The 22,157-nt window shown below is 37.3% G+C and overlaps 1 protein-coding gene across 3 annotated transcripts in view; it reads right to left on the bottom strand.

The window, feature by feature from the left end:
* LOC124291704 (protein FAM149B1-like) overlaps nucleotides 1-22,157 on the bottom strand; it is a 73,180-nt gene that overhangs the window by 25,283 nt on the left and 25,740 nt on the right. For 2 of the 3 annotated variants that reach the window (XM_046728764.1, XM_046728763.1), the window contains exon 2: nucleotides 1,699-1,806. In XM_046728764.1, the coding sequence (XP_046584720.1) occupies nucleotides 1,699-1,806 (108 nt within the window). Of the gene's footprint in view, nucleotides 1-1,698; nucleotides 1,807-19,097; nucleotides 20,478-22,157 lie in introns of those variants that run through there. The other variant, XM_046728762.1, reaches the window with a different exon arrangement.

Raw genomic sequence — 22,157 nt, 5'->3', positions numbered from 1 at the left:
GGAAGCAGTAACAAGCGATGGTGGTCAGGGGAGGAGGAAGGAAGCAGTAACAGGCAATGGTTGTCATCAAGGGAAGAAGGAAGCAGTCACAGGCAATGATGGTCAGGGAAGGAAGCAGTAACAGGCAATGGCGGTCAGGGAAGAAGGAAGCAGTAACAGGCAATGGCGGTCAGGGAAGAAGGAAGCAGTAACAGGCAATGGCGGTCAAGGAAGAAGGAAGCAGTAACAGGCAATGGTGGTCAGGGAAGGAAGAAGGAAGCAGTAACAGGCAATGGTGTCTCCGCTGTGATATCGCTTTCAGCAATATTCCAGCAATATCACAGCAGAGACACCAGAAAAGGGCTTCACACATTGTACCTATGTGGGGAATAGAACCCAGGCCTTTGGCATGACAACACTTTAACAACTAGACTACCCCACTGCCCCTAGAGAGTCAGGGAAGAAGCAGTGACAAGTAATGGGGGTCAGGGAGGGAGCATAGAAAAGCTAACATTGACAACCTTGTAGTTGCATTTGACAATCAATATTAAAAAGTCCAAAATTCTTAGAAAAATACTATTGTCATCATTCTAATCACACAAGAGGATGTAGACTTAGATACAGACCTAGATGTTCATAGATGTGAAAAGAAGCATTTTCAGACAAAGATTCATGAAATTCCATCTGCGATACAAGCTAATATTTTCTTCAAAGAGGACAAGTCCTTCTCTTACTGGTTCAGGATATGATTTCACCAGGTTGTAATATTGATATTTCACTGCCAGGAATGATGAATTGTATAAACTCAGGGGAGAGAGTAAAATCATTGATTGTGGATGCCCCACCCATTCAATATTGCTGTGTACATGATCCCCAACCTGAAACATGGATACTAGTTTGAATATTTCATGTGATGTGATCATGGTGATTGAGTAGCTTATACGACATCCCACAGACAGGCTCACTCAATAATACATGCAAAAGTCAATCACCTTTCATCTACAAGAACGCATAAACCAGGGAGAACGTACATTTCATATTAAAGAACATTTGTACAGAACTGACTGAAAATATTGGAACATGTTCAAAACATTATTAAAACTACTCATTATCAAATACTCAAGTATTCAGTAGAATTGTGAACGTGCTACTCTACAATCACTGGATCAGCACAGTTAATTATACCCAGGAGTAGACACTATTAATTGTATCAGACTAGACTACAGGTCATTTTGGACAAGTGGTTTATAGAAAGTAGAGGTTTAAAGTTTGGTAGAAAACAACTCCTTTCTCTGGATATTCACTAGTCACAGACTACAACTTCGAATTTCACTGTATCTGAATTCAAGCCATTCTAGGTCTGCTTGCAGAAAGGGTCTGCTTGCACTCTTTGAGCTCCATCCATCAAAACCTGTATACTTCAATAAAGACTTATGAAAGAGCACTTTGTGCAAGAGGGCCAAGGTTTCCAAATAAAGACAAATCCACATATCAGGCAGTTAGACTCACACTAGCAACGTCTCCAGCCAGGTGTTCCTTTAATCTCACAAAATGTCAGTACAAATACATGCAACAACCTTTGTGTACTTGAGGAATTACTGTTTGTTTCCTAATCCAACATTATGATAAGAGCAGTGTCTGTATACCTTGATGTGGGTTTACAGGAACTTACGTAAGCATCATAAAGATGCGGATATAAACTGATCTTTTGCAACTGACCTTGACACTGGCTCATGTATGCTTTGGAGGATCTGCCGCATGATAGGATCCTCATCAACACTGTCAAGCGGTGGGCGGTCATCGATGGGTGTGCGTGTGAAGCCTCGTCTGAAGGAGAGATGGGAAACATGAACACAATGATACTGCAGATTGAAAACAAACAATCATTCCATCACAAGTGTTTCAACACTGAAGAAAGTGAAATTGTGGAGCACCTCCTTTGTAGTAAAGTACAGACCTACCAGACATATTTGATGGCTAATCCATATTGGGTTATAGTCAGACATATATCTCAGGCCTTGCATGCCACAGAACAACAATTTCAAATCTTTATACCCTCAGCCTTCAAACATTATGCAAGTTCACTAGCCAACTAATGTTATACTACTAAATTGTGCTGAGTACAAACATACAGTCAGTGCTGTATGTCCACACTGACCAGAACCTCCAGACTGACATTAGTCCCATAAAAATGTTACCTGATTGAAAAATATATGTATCTACAAATAATATTTGAAATTGAGCCAAGAACAATGTTTAATTTCTGAGATGAGGCAATATAGATTAACCAAATCATCTTCACTCAAGTTGGATGTCCATTCTTGCTGTATTCTCAGGTGTCTTGGAGACTAAACTCGACGGCTATATTTCTGAACCAATTCTCAATGCTTCAGTTGAAACCGAATAAAAGTGACAGGAACTGTGAACATAGTAAACAGTTTGTCTCATTCAAGCAGGACCAGTTTCAGTGAGTGAGTGAGTTTAGTTTTACGCTGCACTCCTCAATATTCCAGCTATATGGCGGCGGTCTGTAAATAATCAAGTCTGGACCAACTTTTTAAATCATTAAAATATAGCAATGTTGAATGTGACGCTATGAACACTTTATTTACAAAACTGAAGAGAAACAGGACCACGGCATGTTGACAAGAAATCCTATTCGGTGTAACGAGGGACCATATTGTGTAGAATTGCAAGCCTGACACTGAGAAGTATGGACATAGGTTTGAAGCTTACTACAATAGGGGGTTTATGCACTACATCCCGATATCACATTTTCAAGATTAGACTCATAGTGACGAAAAACAATTATGTACCAAAGCCTATTCGTCTCCCCTCGCCGCCATCTTTGACGATTTGTATGCCGTTTCAGGATGCTATGACTGCCGTGTTCGTGTTGGGATGCTATGAATGCCGTTTTGTACGCTCGGCGACCGTTCTCACACGCTCTTGTAGCTGATATGTGAGTTTTGTTTCCATTTCAAACGATTTGTCTTCCATTACAGATATATTGTTTCGGTTTTAGAGGATATTGTTGCAGTTTTGGTGTTTTTTGTTCTGTTTTGGTGTACATGTATATGAGATCAGTTTGATGATTTGTTCACCCTTTGTATGGTAGGCCTGATAAAGATGTGATAAATGGACACTGAAGTAAATACATAGATTTCTGTGGAACGTTACTGATGGTCACTGTCAGCTGGGGAACACATTGAGTCCATAGACTTGTGGTCCATCTTGAGATAATATTAAGAATAATAATACTGAAAATTTATATTATGTAGCGCTAAATCCAAAACAATAAACAAAAGATTCAAATTTTGCAAATATGCACATGCATTCACTTGTAAACAAAAGAGAGACTCATTATGAAGTTTGGATGTTTAATGCTGTTTTGTTTCTGACTGAGGTCACAGAAAGTTAAATCAAGATTTTCATTAAAAATTATGGTCAGCAATAAGTGATGAGTGGGTCATGTGCAGCCCAGGTCATAAACCAGTTGAAGTGAAGCAACCTTGGTCACGGAGAGTTCTTGGATGGGTGGCAGTGTTTGGCAGCTTGACTCCTGAGGTTTTATAGGACTTCAGTCCTGCCCCACATCAAAGCACACATGACCCATGTAGTCTCCACTTAGGCAAGTGCGTTTGTACAAAATTGCGTGTTCACTCAGCAGTGAATGGGTACCCAGTGGGACAAGCCAAATGACTACCGGGTATTAACCTTTTAGCGCCTGAGGGCAGCTTGGGTTACCTGAGGGTAATAATAAACATTTTTTGGTCCCCGCTTAGAGCATAACTGTGGAGTTAAGTTCCAGATAAGTGGCTTTATTTGATAATAGCATCATGCCGTGAGTATTGTATACAGTGTATCCTAAAGAAAGATTACATTCATTGTGTTACAGTGGATTGTTCATCATACATAAAAGTCATTAAAATCATATTTGTTTTAGACTGCCTACGCAGAATTTCATCCCCAAAATGTGTGTAAATGAACTTGAGATGCACAACTATCAAGCATAAGATACATACTAGTAAGAATAAAAACATGAATGTGAATTATATATACAGCAACTATTAACATGCTCAGTATCAACTGATGAGGTATGACTGTAATTTAAATGAATGGTGGCCTTGACCTTTGACACATCTGGACCCCAAACAGGACTCCATATTGAGACAGTATATTCCAAGTTTGGTAATAAACTGATTATTTGATCTCATGACTGAATTTTCTGCCCAAAGACTTCTTCAGGAGAAGTACAGAAGTATCATAAATTCACCCAAACTAAACAGTATCAAACATTTTCACTGGCAAACATTATATTCATTACTATATCCTGAAACAGCCAACAGCCTCCATTGTGTGGTTATCTACAATACTTAAGGGCAAATCAAGACTAGAAACTTATCACCCTGTGTTCCCCCCATACTGCCCGCACCCTGGACTGGCCTGACAGTAAGGTAATACTGTTTGCTTGGCAGCACCCCCTGGTTACTACAATGGCAACTAGGCAGTGACCAGCACAACCAAGGACAGATAAGCCACATTGAATGGCAGGACCTGGTATTTAGTTGACCAAGATATACTTCTGTGGAAGGAAATCAAAGGCTGAAGGTGTCAGGCCCTATCTTGATAAACAGTTGACAAGATATCTGATACACCAGCCTTCATAACAAAGTGTTGTTTAGTCAGGCGCTTGTAGGAGAGAGGCACTGCTCAATCAATCACTGGTGATGATAAAAGATCAATCAGTGCGCCTTATCAGTGTTACCTGACAGTTACCAGGCCAGCAAGGTATGGTACTGACCAGGATCACCTGTACCAACACCATAGTAATTATCAGATAAAATCTCCAAGCTGACCAGTAAGAAAGCTACTACTGTGCCCTAAGACTGAGCTGCAGTAATAATCTCTTAATGATGCTAATATCCTCTCTAAAACCTTGGGTCACAAGTTCAACATCACCACTTCCACATTCAGTTTCGTCAGAAACATCATTAATGTTTTTTGTTTATAATATTATCTTCCAGCATAAATAATTTTATATCTAAGATACATGCACACCCCTTGTATATGGATAAAGACATTCATATTAGATACTTTTTTATTAAGTATGAAAATATAATAAAATCAATCACAAGCTCCCTCCACAAATACTAATAACAATGATAATATTCCTTACCTAGAAAGGATTGACTTATTAAAAGCTTGTCCATGAATACACAACATAGCTGTACTCCCAGTGAGAGGGACAGCATTTATTCTGTGTTGATATCCACTAGACTTATGAAGTTGACAGCAGGACCTTCAGTCCTACAACCCTCCTTCAGCTGATAAGGCTAACAATACACATAAAACCACAGACAATTCTTTAGCTGGGCTACATATCATTCCTTTCATACGGGCAATATCAAAGTTATATGAATTTTTACATCAAATATTGAACCAGGCCTAATGATATCTGGTCATGCAAACTTTAAGCACTTCATAATGAATACATCTGCATCAGCAGTTAACAGATAATATAAAAAACATGAAAGAAAATCACGCTATCAAAATCTATGAAAGAAATATTATGCAGATAAAAGACACATGGGAGTGCAATGTATAAACCCTAAACACTTCATAAACTATTTAATTGATGTCAGTCACTGGTATTCATTACGCACTTTTTCTTTCCAAACACAGCAGGCATTCAGTAGAGGTGCATACATAGTGTATACGAACACTATATTGTGTGACGTAAATGTGGCCAAACACTTGCTATAGAACTGTCACCGTGGGCTGTGCAAACACATGTCATTGTGTAATGGACTAACACCAATAATAGCCCCTATCAACATCAGGTAGAGGCCCATTTGGCACAGTGTCCACAAACAAGCCCATTTAGTCAAGCCAATACATAACCGAGTTAATTTACAGAGCATGGATCAGTGAATATCTCCTAGGAATGAAATCACCCCATTCAAGTATACCCCTGTCACTAATGGGCCAAGCTTCTCCATACATTCAACGTTAGAATCTGATATAACCAGTCGTTCAGACGATCACAGATGAACACCCCTGTAAAGAGACATATCATTTGTTCATAGCAAAGCCTTACTTTCCCTTGGCCTTAAAAGGTCAGTTGTTCTTGAGTAGGAATGTCTACTTCAATATCAAGATGTGCATGAAATCATATGGTTTATTATTCGGGTGTAAAACTGAATACTTCTCATTGTCTAGCTCACATAACCAAGTACTGAATAAGGTTGTGATTGATATGAAACGTAAGTGACAGACCTTTCACAAAGAGAACCTAGTACCATGAAAATAGAAAGTCTATTTGAAAGTACATGAGTTAAGATAGTGACAGCGCTGCCAGGGCTACGTGAACATTATTACAACAAACAGTGCCTACAACTGACAAACATGAACATGTAAATGAACATGAAACATAATATCAATAATTTAAATATACTCTTAATTTCATGGCATTGGTTATTATAAAAATATCAATATATTTTCAATTTCAACTCTGCAGATATAAAATAACTTACATAAAAAAATCAAAGATTTTCAATTTTGTCCTTTCAACATGCAAACCAAATCAGTGAATAACACACATCAATCTATATGCTCACGATTGAACCCAAACTATTAAACTGTGTATCAATAGTGTGTTATTTATTAGATGACACCACCCGGAATGAGTCTACGGCTTCACACACATGCAAACAGTGGAAATGACTTTCTCCACATTTATGTCCAAGTACTTTCAATAGCTGCTCCCATAAACAGGTGATGGGCCAGTTATAGAACATAACATGATGGCTGATGACAACTACTGTTGTTTGTTGTGGTTACAAGGCCATCAACTGCTGAGACAAATCCAGCCATACCAGCTATGTGGTCACATGTCACTGTCTACAGTGCTGTCAGTGGAACAACTAATTGCTTGCTGTCTAGTGGACGTTTCTGAGTACCTGAGGTGGATCTTGTATTCAAGGTGTTTGATTTCTGGAAGGTGTGAGAAGTACAGTACAACCAGAAATTATTGAGAATTTAAAGATTGTAAATTTTCTATTTTTTTCATTCATTACTCACGTATTAAATGTGAATATTAGCAGAACATAACTCCAGATTCAAAGACAGGTGAACAGTTAGTATTTTGTCAAGTCACCATGGGCAGCAATGCAGGCTTCAATGCGGCAGGGCATACTACTGATCAAAGAAGTTAGAAAGTCGTGTTCCATGCTGTCCCAATATCGGACCACCTCTTCTTTCATTTCAGCAATATTTGTCACATTTTTCTTATTGACACTTTCATTTCCCAAACATTTTCTATTGGATTTAGGTCAGGGCTATAGCTTGGCCAATCTAATAATGTCATATTTTGGGTTCGAAACCAGGCCTCTGACCGCTTTGAACGATGTTTTGGGTCGTTGTCCTGCTGGAAAATCCAAACAGATGGAAATAAATGTCCCTCGAGAATATCTGTGTACCGCTCACTGTTCATATTCCCTTCAAATACACAGAGGGGCGTTGCCCCTAACACAGATATGCCAACCAACACGTTAAATTTTGGACTGTACTTTGGGCACTGATACAAAGGTTTTTCAGTTTGTTTGGTCTAGAATTTAAGTGTATTAGGAAACAGCCACACAAAACTTTCATCTGAGAAAATCACATTGTCCCAGTTAAAATTTCTAGGCTGTAAGCACCAGTTCAACCTTCGCTCCTTTTGTTCAGGTTTCATGGTCGGTGATGGAATTCCTCAACTTTTCTGCCAACCCATTGCATGCAGCTCAGTTCTAATTGTCTCCTTACAGACAGCCACAGTTTTTCTATCAATTATAACCAGCCTTAAGTTTTCTAAACTCCTTTGTTTGTTTTTAGAAACAAGATAACCAAGCCGCCTCCTGTCACCGACAGTCAATTTTCTGGGCCTACCTGCGCCTCCCTGGTGCTCAATGCCATATCCATTTGCCACATTTTGCAAAACACGATAAACAGTGGACAAAGGGATGCCTGTTTTACTTGAAATCACTTTAGCTGATCTGATGTCCTTGTTATAATACTCAAAAATGAACTTCCTCTTCTCTAAATCATCCATACTGAGGATCACTGAAAATGTCGTCTGCTAGCAAGTAAACAAAGGTCGATAACTCTTCACAAACTAATGAAAAAGGATTAACAGAGTTGTCTCTCTTGAATGAAACCAAGCACTTGATAGCTGGTCAAGGTTGTTTATACTAGCAATCCAATTAAACATATTCCTAAAATTCTCAATAATTTCTGGTCATACTATATCACATGTTTGTATGACAGTAAGAAAAATGAGAGAGTGACACTAAATTTGGTTTCACACCTTTCCACGAGGAGGGAAGCATATTAATAAGAACAAGGATATACACATCGTTCCAGCAGTCATACTGACAGTTTTGATTTTCATCCCTTAAACTGTATCACATCTTAAGTAGTCATGATGAATCCCAAACCAAAATATGTATTTAAAGTATACAATTCTCACATACCCGCTACCAAAGTAAAAAACTTTCAACCTCATACTTTGTATCACCTTTTGAACTAGTTGTCATGAATATCTTATCACCACTTGAACTAGTAGTCAAGAATATCTAATCACCACTTGAAGTAGTCGTCAAGGATATCCGATTACCACTTGAACCAGTCATCAAGAATATATAATCAAAATGTAGCGCATAAGGCTAAGTCATGTTACCTTGAAAACAAGGTGTATTTTGCAAGCACAAAGGAGGTACACATTCTTCACAGAACACCAAGAACTTCACATACAGTGATAAACATGTTCCTATTCTCTAGATGGCCACCCAAGCCTAGTTACCTGCTAGAACAAAAGCGGATGCCAAGACGAAGTCCTTGAGAGGCCAGGTCTTGTGTACCTGCTGTATTCTTTGTAACATTGGTTTTTTTAATTCATAAAGGCAATAAGACTGAACTAGAGCCATCCTTGAAACAACAGGCTTAAAAATATTATATAGAGTGTATGTATAAATGTGAAAAACTGATGTGCATACAAAATAGCATAAATATTATCAAGTCACATTTTACACATCAAAAAGGGTAATTTCATTGCTAACATCCCCCCACCCCCCAAAAAACCCAAACCAAAACAAACCCTGGGATATATGAAATAATTCAGCCTAAAAATGAAATACAAGACCTAACCATTCCTTTACCAGCAAGTCAGGAAACAGTGGTCTGTTAGTGGTTGTTGTTTATGTAGTGTTTAGCTCATGGAAACACAAACAAAAGGAAACCCTCAATGAAATGCCAGGGAATAACTTGCAATTGAGTTTCATATCAGTAACAACAGTGTTGCCAATCCTGATGAGTCATTTCAAACAATAATGCCACAGTGATCCACTGTCTGAAGAATGGGATACAACATTACATTATCAGAACAATAGGCAGATTTCACTGGAGGTTATACTGTATTTGTTAATATCTTGTACAATGACATGGACTATAATATAATTACCTATACTGAACTAGAAATTACAGGTCACTTAGGATAGAATGTAATGGCTATAAACATGAGCATGATAATTATGTTTTCTATGGCTAAGTTTTATGTTTCAAATTACACACATTCCATTTTGTTGGTAATTATGACAATAGTGTAGGTTTTCTCTATAAAAAAAATCTGTCTCAAATTCTTAAAAAATCTCAAAATCCTTAAAAAGTTATAATTTAGTCCTTATGGTACAATAACTATTGGGCAGTTCATCAAGAAGTATAGTAATAGTGTCAGTATGAATGACTGCATTGTACTACATACCCCACGGCTAGTAATGCACACATTGAATCTGTGATGCAACACTGAGTAAACATTGTAATCCATCCCCTCACAAGTTCATGGTAATACTTAGATGTTTGTTGGGCTCTCCGTGCATATTGTTACATTCATAATATGAAAAACATATTTGAATACTGAGCAAATATCTCTTACGAATAAATTGAGATATCACTGGTAAACTAAAAAACAATCCAAAAAGAAAGAGAAAAGTGCAATAGAAATATGTTTGTTGTTCAGTATTACTCCCATTATGATTCAGTTGCATATTGGGTGAATTACATCATATTTCTTTATGAATCCAATTTGTCATTCGCAATCACTAAAATTGTTTTTACAAATATGTTTTTAAAGAGTGGTTTTCACATGGAACTCATCTGTTATTTATCAAAGAGATATGTAAATGGGAAAAAGAATATATACAAATAGTGTAGCTTGTGACATTTTGCCAAAGCCCTTATTTAATTAGAGAATGCGTACCCTTCTGGCAAACACCTGGTGTCATCACTGATTTTCAGTGATTCATTCACATCATTTTCATCACTAATTTGCCTTTGATAACCAATGGAATCTGTTTTGGTAGATCATCGAGACTTCTTATTCTTTGACGTTAATGATTTATCGTATCAAATATAACCATTGCTCTTAGTCTTTTCAATCTATCAGGTTACAAAGGCAGCCTTCTTTAAATATTGCATTAAAATTCGATACACATATATCAGGTCTGTAGACAGTTTCCATGACATCCTTGGCTGTATTTATCAGTTAGGCCTCCATTATCAATTTATCATGCCATGAATGTCAACATTTTGAGTAGCTCTTCCACTGCCCATCGGTCAGTGATTGGCTCACTTGTGGGGCAGTGACCTCCCCTTGCCAAAACAAACATAGCTGCCAAACAAAGACATACTTGAAAGGTTCAATACCTCAAATAGAGCCATTACAACAAGGGTATCTGTACATGTCCATGCTATGGCAGGGTTCAAAATACCCCATATATTAGTGTGCCATGGCACGGTAAATATTGAAATGGCACGGCTAAAAAATGTTCTCAGTGCCCTTTTGACACGCCTGATATTTCAGAGACATAACTCACATTTAGTCATTTAATCCCCAAAACAATTATTTTTTTCCAAATTGAATAATACCATACATATTTGAATGCTCATAAACCCGTTTCTTTATTTAACAATATATTTCAAATGATCATCATCGTCATTTATTCTAAAAACATGTGGGCATACTCAATTTCTGAAAGGCACACCTAAAATATTTGTCTGGTGCCCTAAGGCACACTTAGAAAAAAAAGTATTTCTATCCCTGTATGGACATATTTCTTTTACTCCTCACATGACATGTCCACCATCAACACATTAATAAAAATTGGTTAATTTTTCAGATGATCCTTGCAATGTTATACTGATATGAAATAAGAAAGACATGAATCTACATGAATCATAAGTGGGTGATTTTTTTTTTTAAGGTAGTCTTATCAACAGAACAATCAACACCTTTCAAAATTATTGTAAAACATATTTCAAAAACTGTGCCATTTTGGTATTTTGATAATTTAGTCTGATCTGGCGTATTGCCATTCCATGCATCTGTACAGACATCAGCAAAAGCTAAAAAGATCAATTTTATGAAATAACTAAATATTTAACAAAGTTATGATAATTTGAAATGTAGTGTATTGATATTTTCCAGTAAGCTGACTGCTCACAATTACCTGCACAGCAAGATATCTTCATAAATATTTCAGAAGGAGGATATCAGGTTACAAGGAAAACAGGATGGATGTCAGTTTCAACTGCTGATGCTAAAATAAACCAACAACCAATATGAGCAACATAGAAAGCAAATATCTGAATCAAAATTAATATATTTAACCAAAACTTGTTGCCCCTTCGTAAGTCAGTTGGAAGTTGGGAAATTCAGTTTTTTCAAACGTACGCAAATATTACAAACGCTGCACCAGTAATTACAAGTTAATTCTGTAAATTATGTATGTCATCTGAATTGTCCCCATCATCTGTACAAAAGATGATTCCAAACAGACACAGTATTATAAGCAAAGTATAGCTTCAAAAGATTAAGTCCACTATTAATCAACTTAGATACTGGTATTTTCCAACCAAACATGTAAGCTACAGTCTTTTTCCCCATAAAAAAGGGGAAATTTTGTAAGAATCGTCTGTAATGAATCACAGGCTTAGTAAAACTACTGAGAAAACAAAATTATTTAAGCTATGTCAAATTTGGCCAAGTACAACGCCAAGAACACAGATTTCACATTACTGTAGTTCAGGATCCAACACCTCAGGCAACAAAATCACTTTAATTAATGACATAAATCAAGTAGAAAGTAATTTCAGCAACATGCCTTGCCAGCATCATTATTTCTCCATTAGACCTAATTGTAATCACTGCAGGTAATGGAGGCAGCAGAGGACGTTTGGTGCATCCTGCTGGCAGATCCATTGGCTACATTATCCTAGCAGTGACAGAGTTGCATAATCTACTGATCGAGTCATTAGAGGATGGAGAAAGTGTGGAATAACAGTGTACAGTCATCAAGCACTGATGGTTCAATTGTCCTCTGCCAATCTGTAGCATAAAGATAATTGGGATAATTTGCCTTCTTCCTGCTTCCATGATGGTAATGAGAAAACGACATTAAATAACAGTAACAAGAAGCCACCTTTCTGAAACAGAATTCATCATGATTTTCTTTTTGTAGTGACAAATGGACTTGAAATTTTTTTGGACATGTCTATGACTTCATCCATTTTGAAAAGAACATTACTAGTCATTTTATGACGTCGACATTGTGGAAAATATTAATCTATCCAATGACCTAAGCAATGGATTTATCTGTAACACTGTACAGTAATTATGATGATGTATGAGGAAATTAAAAGAAGTGCTGCATCTCCATATTTCATAACTTTATCTGAAATTGCTGAAGCAAATGTGAGTCGAAAACTAAAACCGTTTTTTATGTGTTTTCACAGGAGTCACTTAGAATGATATAATGTTCCTGTTATACAACAGCCTGTCAGCTTCATGTGGTACAAAGTAATGCAGGTCCTAGACAATGACCACTTTGGTGGAACAGATGGGCATTGGTAGACAGCTGCTCAGCCTGGAAACTGGGATTCACTATCAAATATTTCTGATATGCAAACACAGGCCTACCATACAAACGGTGAACAAATCCTCAAAACTGAACTCATATACACCAAAACAAAAAACATCAAATTAGGAAAATAAACTTCCAAAACTGCAACAATTTCCTCTGAAACCGAAACAAATGCATCTGTAATGGAAAACTAATCCTTAAAAATGGAAACTAAACTTGCGTATCCGCTACAAAAGCGCCCGAGAACAGTCGCCGAGCATACAAAACGGCAGTCATAGCATCAAAAAACGGCAGTCACAGCATCGTCAAACATGGTGGCGAGGGGAGACAAACAGGCTTTGGTAAATACACTATGAGTCTAATCTTAAAAATTTGATATCAGGATGTAGAGCATCAACCCTCTATTGTAGTAAGCTTCAAACCTATGTTCATACTTCTCAGTGTCAGGCTTGCGATTCTGCACAAAGTGGTCCCTCGTTCAACCGAAGAGGGTTGGTACTTTGTTGTCAACATGTCGTGCTACTGTTTCTCTTCAGTTTTGTAAATAAAGTGTTCATAGCGCCACATTCAACGTTAATATAGTTTAGTGATTTAAAAAGTTGGCAAAAAAATTGTTCATTGCATACCTAGGTGGTCACTTTTACTTTGACTTCCCAAATTTTTTAATGTCTCAAACTTGTATTCACAGATTCCTGAGAGAGACGTGTCAGTCCTCTCGTCATCTGTGTCCCCAGACATGTTCTTCCTAGTTTGTGTGTTTGTATGCTACCCCTACACACCATATACATGGTCATGTTCTCAGACGAAGATCTTCTAGTTTCATCTTACTTTTTACTGATGCGTTATATGGTAGGCCTGAAACAGCAGCACCAGATGACTAGCTACCTGTGCCCTGGTCGTACCAGAACCTGCACATGTAGGTTTTGTACAGATACAAGGCACAGACGTACAAGGCTTTGAAAGACATTTACAATACTGGCAACATTTCATCTTCTAAGTAACACAGAACGACAGGCTACAGCATACTGAATCCTTTTTTGTAAATGTTGCGACATTACATCTTACAATCAATATTGTACTCAAATGATAAAATCATGGTTTCACTAAGAGAAATGGACATATCAGTGAAGGAGTTAAACCTTAACATAATAACCCAGCTATTTCATCAAATTTTGTGACACCAAATTATCAATTCCAGAAAGGCAACACTTTTTCCAAAAATATATTCATCCTTTCCTGAGGACCAGTGCACAAAGTGGGTGTTGAATATTGAATGACTTTAACAGTGGCAACGGGTAACCGGATATCCTGGGTGAGATCGACATGGAGACCTTCTTCATCCACATCCCTCTATTATTGATACTCACATGAATCTTATATAACAGTAAAACTGGGATCTTGCAATTTTTTGACCAACTGTACAACATTAGAAACATGACAAATTCTGTAAGAGGAATATGCTCACAATAGTCACATCAATTAGGCACAAACTGACACTCCTGCTGATCTCAAGTTCAATCCATAATGAGTTTTGATGTCTAAGATAATGGAAATATGTATCCCTGAAATATGATATCTTAATGTCATTTACTATAAGGATTCTGGTAGACGAGTAACATGATCCTCATTCAGTTAGGTGATACAATGTGACCACCTGATCCTCATTCAGTTAGGTGATACAATGTGACCACCTGATCCTCATTCAGCCAGGTGATACACTTTGACCACCTGATTCTCATTCAGACAGGTAACACAATGACTACATGATCCTCATTCAGTTAGGTGACACAATGTGACCACCTGATCCTCATTCAGCCAGGAGGGCGGTGGGGTAGCCTAGTGGTTAAAGCGTTGGCTCGTCACGCCGAAGACCCGGGTTCGAATCCCCACATGGGTACAATGTGTGAAGCCCATTTCTGGTGTCCCCCGCCGTGATGTTGCTGGAATATTGCTAAAAGCGGTGTAAAACCAAACTCAGTCAGTCAGTCATTCAGCCAGGTGATACACTTTGACCACCTGATTCTCATTCAGCCAGGTGATACACTGTGACCACCTGATGCTCATTCAACCAGGTGATACACTGTGACCACCTGATCCTCATTGGTCATCTCTCTGGACAAGCATGGGGTACATGGTAACAGTTCTAAGAGCAGGGGTAGCCATACCACGAAGCCATACATAAATGCATTGTGTACAGAATATTCATGAAATACTGCTTTCCTATTACATATCACTGTTTCTCATTCAAGTTGTAAACGCAAGTTAGCACTTTTTAGTAGCTGAGCTGATATTTCTTCCTTGAAAGGGAATGTAAAATTTAACGTGTACAATGTCTTCTATATATGTACATACATGCGTGAGCAAACAAACATTTACTCTTTACACAGCACACATATTATATTTCCAGAGAATGTTTCTCTTCTAACCCAGGTCATATTAATGCATAGTGTCACTCTATCCTTCCTCTCTATGAAACTGAACTACATGATTGAACCTAATCTGGTGGGAAAACCTGGCCTGCCATTATATTCTAAGCACACGTTTATTACATTACCAAAGTGAAAAAGTGATCAAATATCCAGCCTCAAGGCCAGTAGCCCAATGAGAGTCACACCTGTTATTAGCATGCCATGCTTGATTCCTTCGTCTCCACATTCTACATGTACCATTAAATAACATTAACAAATGACTTTGTTGTAATTAAACCAAGGGGGCCTTACTCAGAAGGCATGGTTAAAATTGTGTCCTTACAACAAGTCCCAATTGTGCTCAACAAAAGCGCTACCAGTGATCGTTGGGCTAACTTTGCCATGGTAACCTGGCATAAACATACATAAACCATGATGGTGCAAACCAACATGGCAAAAAGTACCCACAAAAAAATCTCAACACATAACATCTGATAAAATCGGATCAAGCACATTTGTAAAACTATACACTGAATTCAATATTTGGTGCCATTATGTTGGGAGGATGATTCAAAGTTTAGTGGCAGTACAATTGGGGGATAATTCAGTATTTGGGGTATGCTGGTATGTTGAGGGCTGGTATGAAGGGTGGATGATTCAATGTTGGGTGTCAGATGTTACATTGATGATCCAATGTTGGGTGTCAGATGTTACATTGATGATCCAATGTTGGCTACCACTTTGCTGGGAGAATGTTTCAGTGGTGTTAGGGGAATGATTCAATAATGGGTACCAATATGTTGGTTGAATGATTCAATGTTGGGCATACTTTCGTTGGGTGGATGATTCAATGTAGTTGGGTACCAGTATGATGTATAATTCAATGATGGGTACAACTATGTTGGTTGAATGATTCAATGTTGGGTATAATTTTGTTGGGTGGATGATTCAATGTAGTTGGACACCAGTATGATGAATATTTCAATGATGGGTACAACTATGTTGGTTGAATGATTCAGTGATGTGTATTATTTTGTTGGGTGGATGATTCAATGTAGTTGGGTACCAGTATGATGTATAATTCAATGATGGGTACAACTATGTTGGTTGAATGATTCAGTGATGTGTATAATTTTGTTGGGTTAATGATTCAATGTAGTTGGGTACCAGTATGATGCATAATTCAATGATGGGTACAACTATGTTGGTTGAATGATTCAGTGATGTGTATTATTTTGTTGGGTGGATGATTCAATGTAGTTGGGTACCAGTATGATGTATAATTCAATGATGGGTACAACTATGTTGGTTGAATGATTCAATGTTGGGTATAATTTTGTTGGGTGGATGATTCAATGTAGTTGGACACCAGTATGATGAATATTTCAATGATGGGTACAACTATGTTGGTTGAATGATTCAGTGATGTGTATTATTTTGTTGGGTGGATGATTCAATGTAGTTGGGTACCAGTATGATGTATAATTCAATGATGGGTACAACTATGTTGGTTGAATGATTCAGTGATGTGTATAATTTTGTTGGGTTAATGATTCAATGTAGTTGGGTACCAGTATGATGCATAATTCAATGATGGGTACAACTATGTTGGTTGAATGATTCAGTGATGTGTATTATTTTGTTGGGTGGATGATTCAATGTAGTTGGGTACCAGTATGATGTATAATTCAATGATGGGTACAACTATGTTGGTTGAATGATTCAATGTTGGGTATAATTTTGTTGGGTGAATGATTCAATGTAGTTGGGTACCAGTATGATGTATAATTCAATGATGGGTACAAATATGTTGGTTGAATGATTCAGTGATGTGTATAATTTTGTTGGGTGGATGATTCAATGTAGTTGGGTACCAGTATGATGTATAATTCAAAGTTGGGTACAGGAATGTTGGATGGATGAATGAATGTGTATAGAAGGTAGATAATTCATCCTTGGTAGGTTGGACATACAAGTCTCTTAAAGTGGAGCATCATGTTGACACAACTTATCTTCTATATTTACATCATAAGATTAACACTAATGCCTTGCTCCATATCCCTCCAGGGACACTAAATAGTGGGCAGGTCGTAGCATGACTTCTCAGCTGCTTCAATAATCAAATTCTTTACACACTCTCTCGAAACCTTAAACATATTCCTAGCGGTTTATCAATACAACAGGACAGACAACAATTCCATTTTCCATATGGTGCTGTAGGAATTATTTTTATTCTGAGTGGGAATCAATTTCATCTGAGATGAAATTCGCATTTGTTAACTATTGAAACTGCTCTGCATCCGAAAACAACATCAAGACATATTAATATCACATAATATACATTATGCTCAAAGCCTAAGATCCATCAGAATTATTGATAATTTTACATAAAATTGATCTTTTGTTTATTGAATAAACATGAACATGATCAGGCCAATTTAATTTATACGAACATCTAAATAATTTTAATATCCAATTCAAAAATATTTGATGGATACAAGTACACTAACACATTATAACCATAAAATATGTTTAAAAAGAGACTATGCCAAACTGTTTTTTAGACAATTTTCAGACTTGAGCTAGGAGTTGTTACATAGTGCCCTTTGTGAAACTCAGAGATTGCTCATATTTAATTGGTGTAGTTGATAACACCACCACTTGCTTGACAACGACATTAGAATCTATGTCGAATGTCGCCTATATAGAATAAAGAAGTTGTATATCCATAAAAATAGTCCTCATTCTTTATCTACCCAACTTCTAGAATGCCAATCAAAGAAGTAGTTGATAACAGTTAGAAGATGTACATAACAAATGTGTCTCAAGAACCATCCACAAGCATGTTTGTAAAACTTAATAACCTTTCACCAAAGATACAAAATCTCTGTCCAGTTTGGGATTCTATGTTATACAATTGCATGCATGATCCTAAACCTTTGTAAGTTATCTTGAAAAAAGTATTATTTTCAACAGTTCGTGTTTACAGGTGGTGATTTTACTATAGCGAGCTAAGATTAGTGAGAAACATTCAAAGTTCATACCCATGCCCTTCAACAATATTTTGGAATTCCTAGTAGTTTTTAGATCTATTCTGCCTGCATATCCACATAGTAAAATATTTCCAAAATAATTCACACAACAAATTTCTTAGTTTTGAACTTACAGTACCTGAAATGCAATTCTATTTTGTCCTAATGTGATCTTATAAGTATGATATGACTTTAACACATTAATCAGTTCATGCTTAAAACAATTTGCAGTTGGCAAGTGAATTTCCACATGACAGTAACTGTCGCTGGTTTGCCTCAGTTTAGTTACATATTAAGTTATTCTTCGACTGACTATGGGCTTGTAGTTATTAGGATTTGTATTCTTCTTACAGTGGATTCAGTTAGCTACATTTTATATAAAATGTGAACAAAGAAACCTTCTAAAATTCATACAACTGGTATGTAGAGGCCTAGTTTGTCGAAATTAAAACTGAGGTTTTCAGTAGTACATCATCTAGAGACAAATCAATCTCACAATAATTCTGTCAAAGAATTTAAATACACAGAGAATTCCATGTTCCATATGGTGCTGTGAGCATTCAAACTATTTCTATTCCGAGTGGGAATCAATTTCATATGAGATGGACTTCTCAATTGTTAACTAATTATATAGAGAGAGATATTTATATGTACTTTTCATATGTTTAGGAGAGAGTTCACTGCTCATGGAATGTAATATGATTAAACTGAACAAATCTTACCCTCTGACAACAAGAATCTCATCTAATCGCTCCCGTACAAAACTTCCACTTGAAGATGACACCGATATAACACGTGAAGATGATGAAGATGATGGCGCCCCTTTCCCCAGGGCAATCAGCGGGGGCAGCTGAGGACCATATCCCTTCCCCCTGCCTGTGTGTGCCAGCGTATAGGCGTGAGGGGGCAAGTTGGAAGGGGACAGGTGGGGCAACTGCTTTAACAGCAGGTAAGTCAGGTGTGTATGGGTGTCTGGATCAACACCTGTAACGTGGAGTGTCATCAGGACAAAACACAGACACTTGGGGATGCATTTGAGGTCGGGAAGTTTGAAGTCACAGTTGGTGCAGTATCACACACTCCATAATGATTTGGCTGTGTAAATAGAAGACACACTATTGGATGGAAGGATCCACTTGTTTCTCATGCCAGAATTTCTTTCAAATCTGTTGTTATGTAGAACTTAACAGAGTATTTGGAAGTACCTTTAGGCACAAGCCAGGCAAAAATATCCTTTGATTTGATCAATGTAGCTCACTTAAAGTAAATCAGGTTTACAAGACAATGCATCTGCTGTCGGTTTCTGGCAAGTCTGCTGCAAAGTGTCCTAATGGCAAAATGAAGGACTTTTGGCGGTATCAAAGTCTCAGGAACATGGAAGAACAAGACCTAAGGCACTGTGAACACTGCCCTGTCCGAGGGCTATTTGAATAACTGTCGACCTCAGTTGCCCCTATCAACACCTATCACTTATTGCACCTAAAACCTCCTTGACTTCACCTAAACAGCTCAAATAACAAAAGTCTTTCTGCCTATTAATGGTATCTAGTACATAAATCCACTAATTTTGACAAGCATTTCAATGGCCTCTAGATCATATCACACTTCACCAAGGCACTTAGTTTTTGACAATGGATATCTTCTGTATTTTTGGCAAATTATACATGTTCAAATTATAAATTGCGCCCTGATCAATTGCAATTACTTCAAAAATAATGGTTGACAAGATAATGTTAAGCAAAGATTTGGCAACTTTTAGGCAAAAAAATGCACTGGTGCATTAAGGTAGGATTTATGATAAAAGCAGAAGCACACAGCCAGTGGAGGACCTCTTCTCAAGAATCTGGATAACACACAACACTGTTAACAATTGTGAAATGAGTAGAGGCTGGTGAAACTGATCCAATAGCTTTCCGGTGTGCTCATCCCAAGCATTGCTGCTATTGTGCCCATCACAAGTCAATGAAGCACATCGTATCCAACATCAAGGTCTATAATGATCATCCAATACACTGTCTATTCTTGGCATTATCCATCTTAACATCCCCTCAGCTTGCTCTCTCATCCCATTCTGACACTGAGAGTAAGTCGCACCTATAGCAGGACTTGCTTTCACTGCCACCAGAAGGTATGTCCTGCGGTAAATTTAGACTGGAAGATTCTACTTCTGATGAGGGGTGTCAAGCAATGGAGCAGGCCGGGAATTATGGTCATTATCATCCCAAGCTGATAGTTGACACGAAGGACAAATTCTTCACACAATAATTATTACCTTGGTAGGTAACATACTATACTTGTGTAAAAAGTAAATTGAAGATAATAGTGTTTTCAACACCCTTCTCACCCAGCTTTCATCTCTTTGGTCCCCATAAATCTACAAATGTCTTAATTAAGTCACAGCAGTATGCCTTGTGGTTACCAGAGGTTATGATAAACACTAGCCTGGTTATAGCAGTCTTGGGACATGGGATTTTCGTGCTGTGAAATTTCACATGATAAAATTAACAATTAATAATTTTTACATTCACAACGGAACTATGTCGCACACTTAGGTAAATAAATGTTTCTCACACTGAACGAGCATCCCTAAACTTCAGGTGGCTATGACAGCAGCTGGGTGACACAGACAGGTTAATTTATTCAATCAGAGGAGTGGATGATGAATATTATTTAACTCCATCAGATAGAAACTCTTGACTGTAATATCACCTCTCCCATGCTTGCTTAGCAACAACAATCAATATACATGGATAAAAATAATCTCCTTACAAGGATACTTCAAATTGTGATTGCTGTTGTAGTGAAAAAGGCTTGATACTCACTTAATATTTTATTAACACATAAAATAAAATTGTGCCAAAAATGGTAGTGTCTGAAGTAAATAAATATCATGTTGTTTTTATAGGAAAATTCATTTTTTGTCTCAAGTACATCCCATTTTCAGACTTACGCAATTCAAGCATTTTCAACATAATTATGGTCATCAGTGTGTCAGTAAGCCTTTATCATGTTTGAAAATTAAGGTTTTAATCCCATTTATTTATTTATTTATTTATATATTTATTATTTACAGCATATGAAAATAATCAAGAAACAATTTATAATTGTTTAATCTTTTTTTAGGCCAAGAAACTGGAAATGTAAACATTTTTTCATGTTGTTGAGAGATCAACAAAAATTGAATGAAATACTGAAAACAGCCTATCTGACTGCTGACCAATAGTTTAGTAATAACCAACCATCAACATGATCAATTTGTTATTGACAGTCAACTCAATTATAACCCTTAGGTACTCTTTGTTCGATAAACTCTTCACAAGAAATCAATCAGGAGTAGATATTAGCAGAATATTCCCCTGACACTTCTGATTCCTTTCTATTGTTGTCACGATGTGGCCATCCATTGGTCACAATATGGACATCGCATCATCTTCAGCTGTAATGGTAAGTGTGCCCATGTTATGTTGTGAGTAGTCAGTTACAAGACATATAGCACCATCCACACAGCATACATTTGTTACCTGTGCCACAGTGTGTCTACTATGTTACTCTATACACTAATTTACTACTTCATATCCCAAAAATGGACCAGTATTTCAGCCTCAAAATCCTTCAGGCCCGTCTAAGAAATATGTATTATATACAAAGTTCACACTGGCTTACAGACTTGGATATTAAATTCAATTGTAGCTGTTCACGAGAGGGCAGGAGACATGTGGGATCCTAATTACATGTATGTGATAATTATAGATGACGACAGCCTCCTGGGACAGCGTTGTGGA

This window comes from Haliotis rubra, unplaced genomic scaffold (assembly GCF_003918875.1).
Source record: "Haliotis rubra isolate DU_JTF1 unplaced genomic scaffold, ASM391887v1 Scf5, whole genome shotgun sequence".
NCBI lineage: Eukaryota > Metazoa > Mollusca > Gastropoda > Lepetellida > Haliotidae > Haliotis > Haliotis rubra.
The sequence above is the reverse complement of the archived record's forward strand: the minus strand, read 5'-3'. Positions and strand labels throughout refer to the sequence as shown.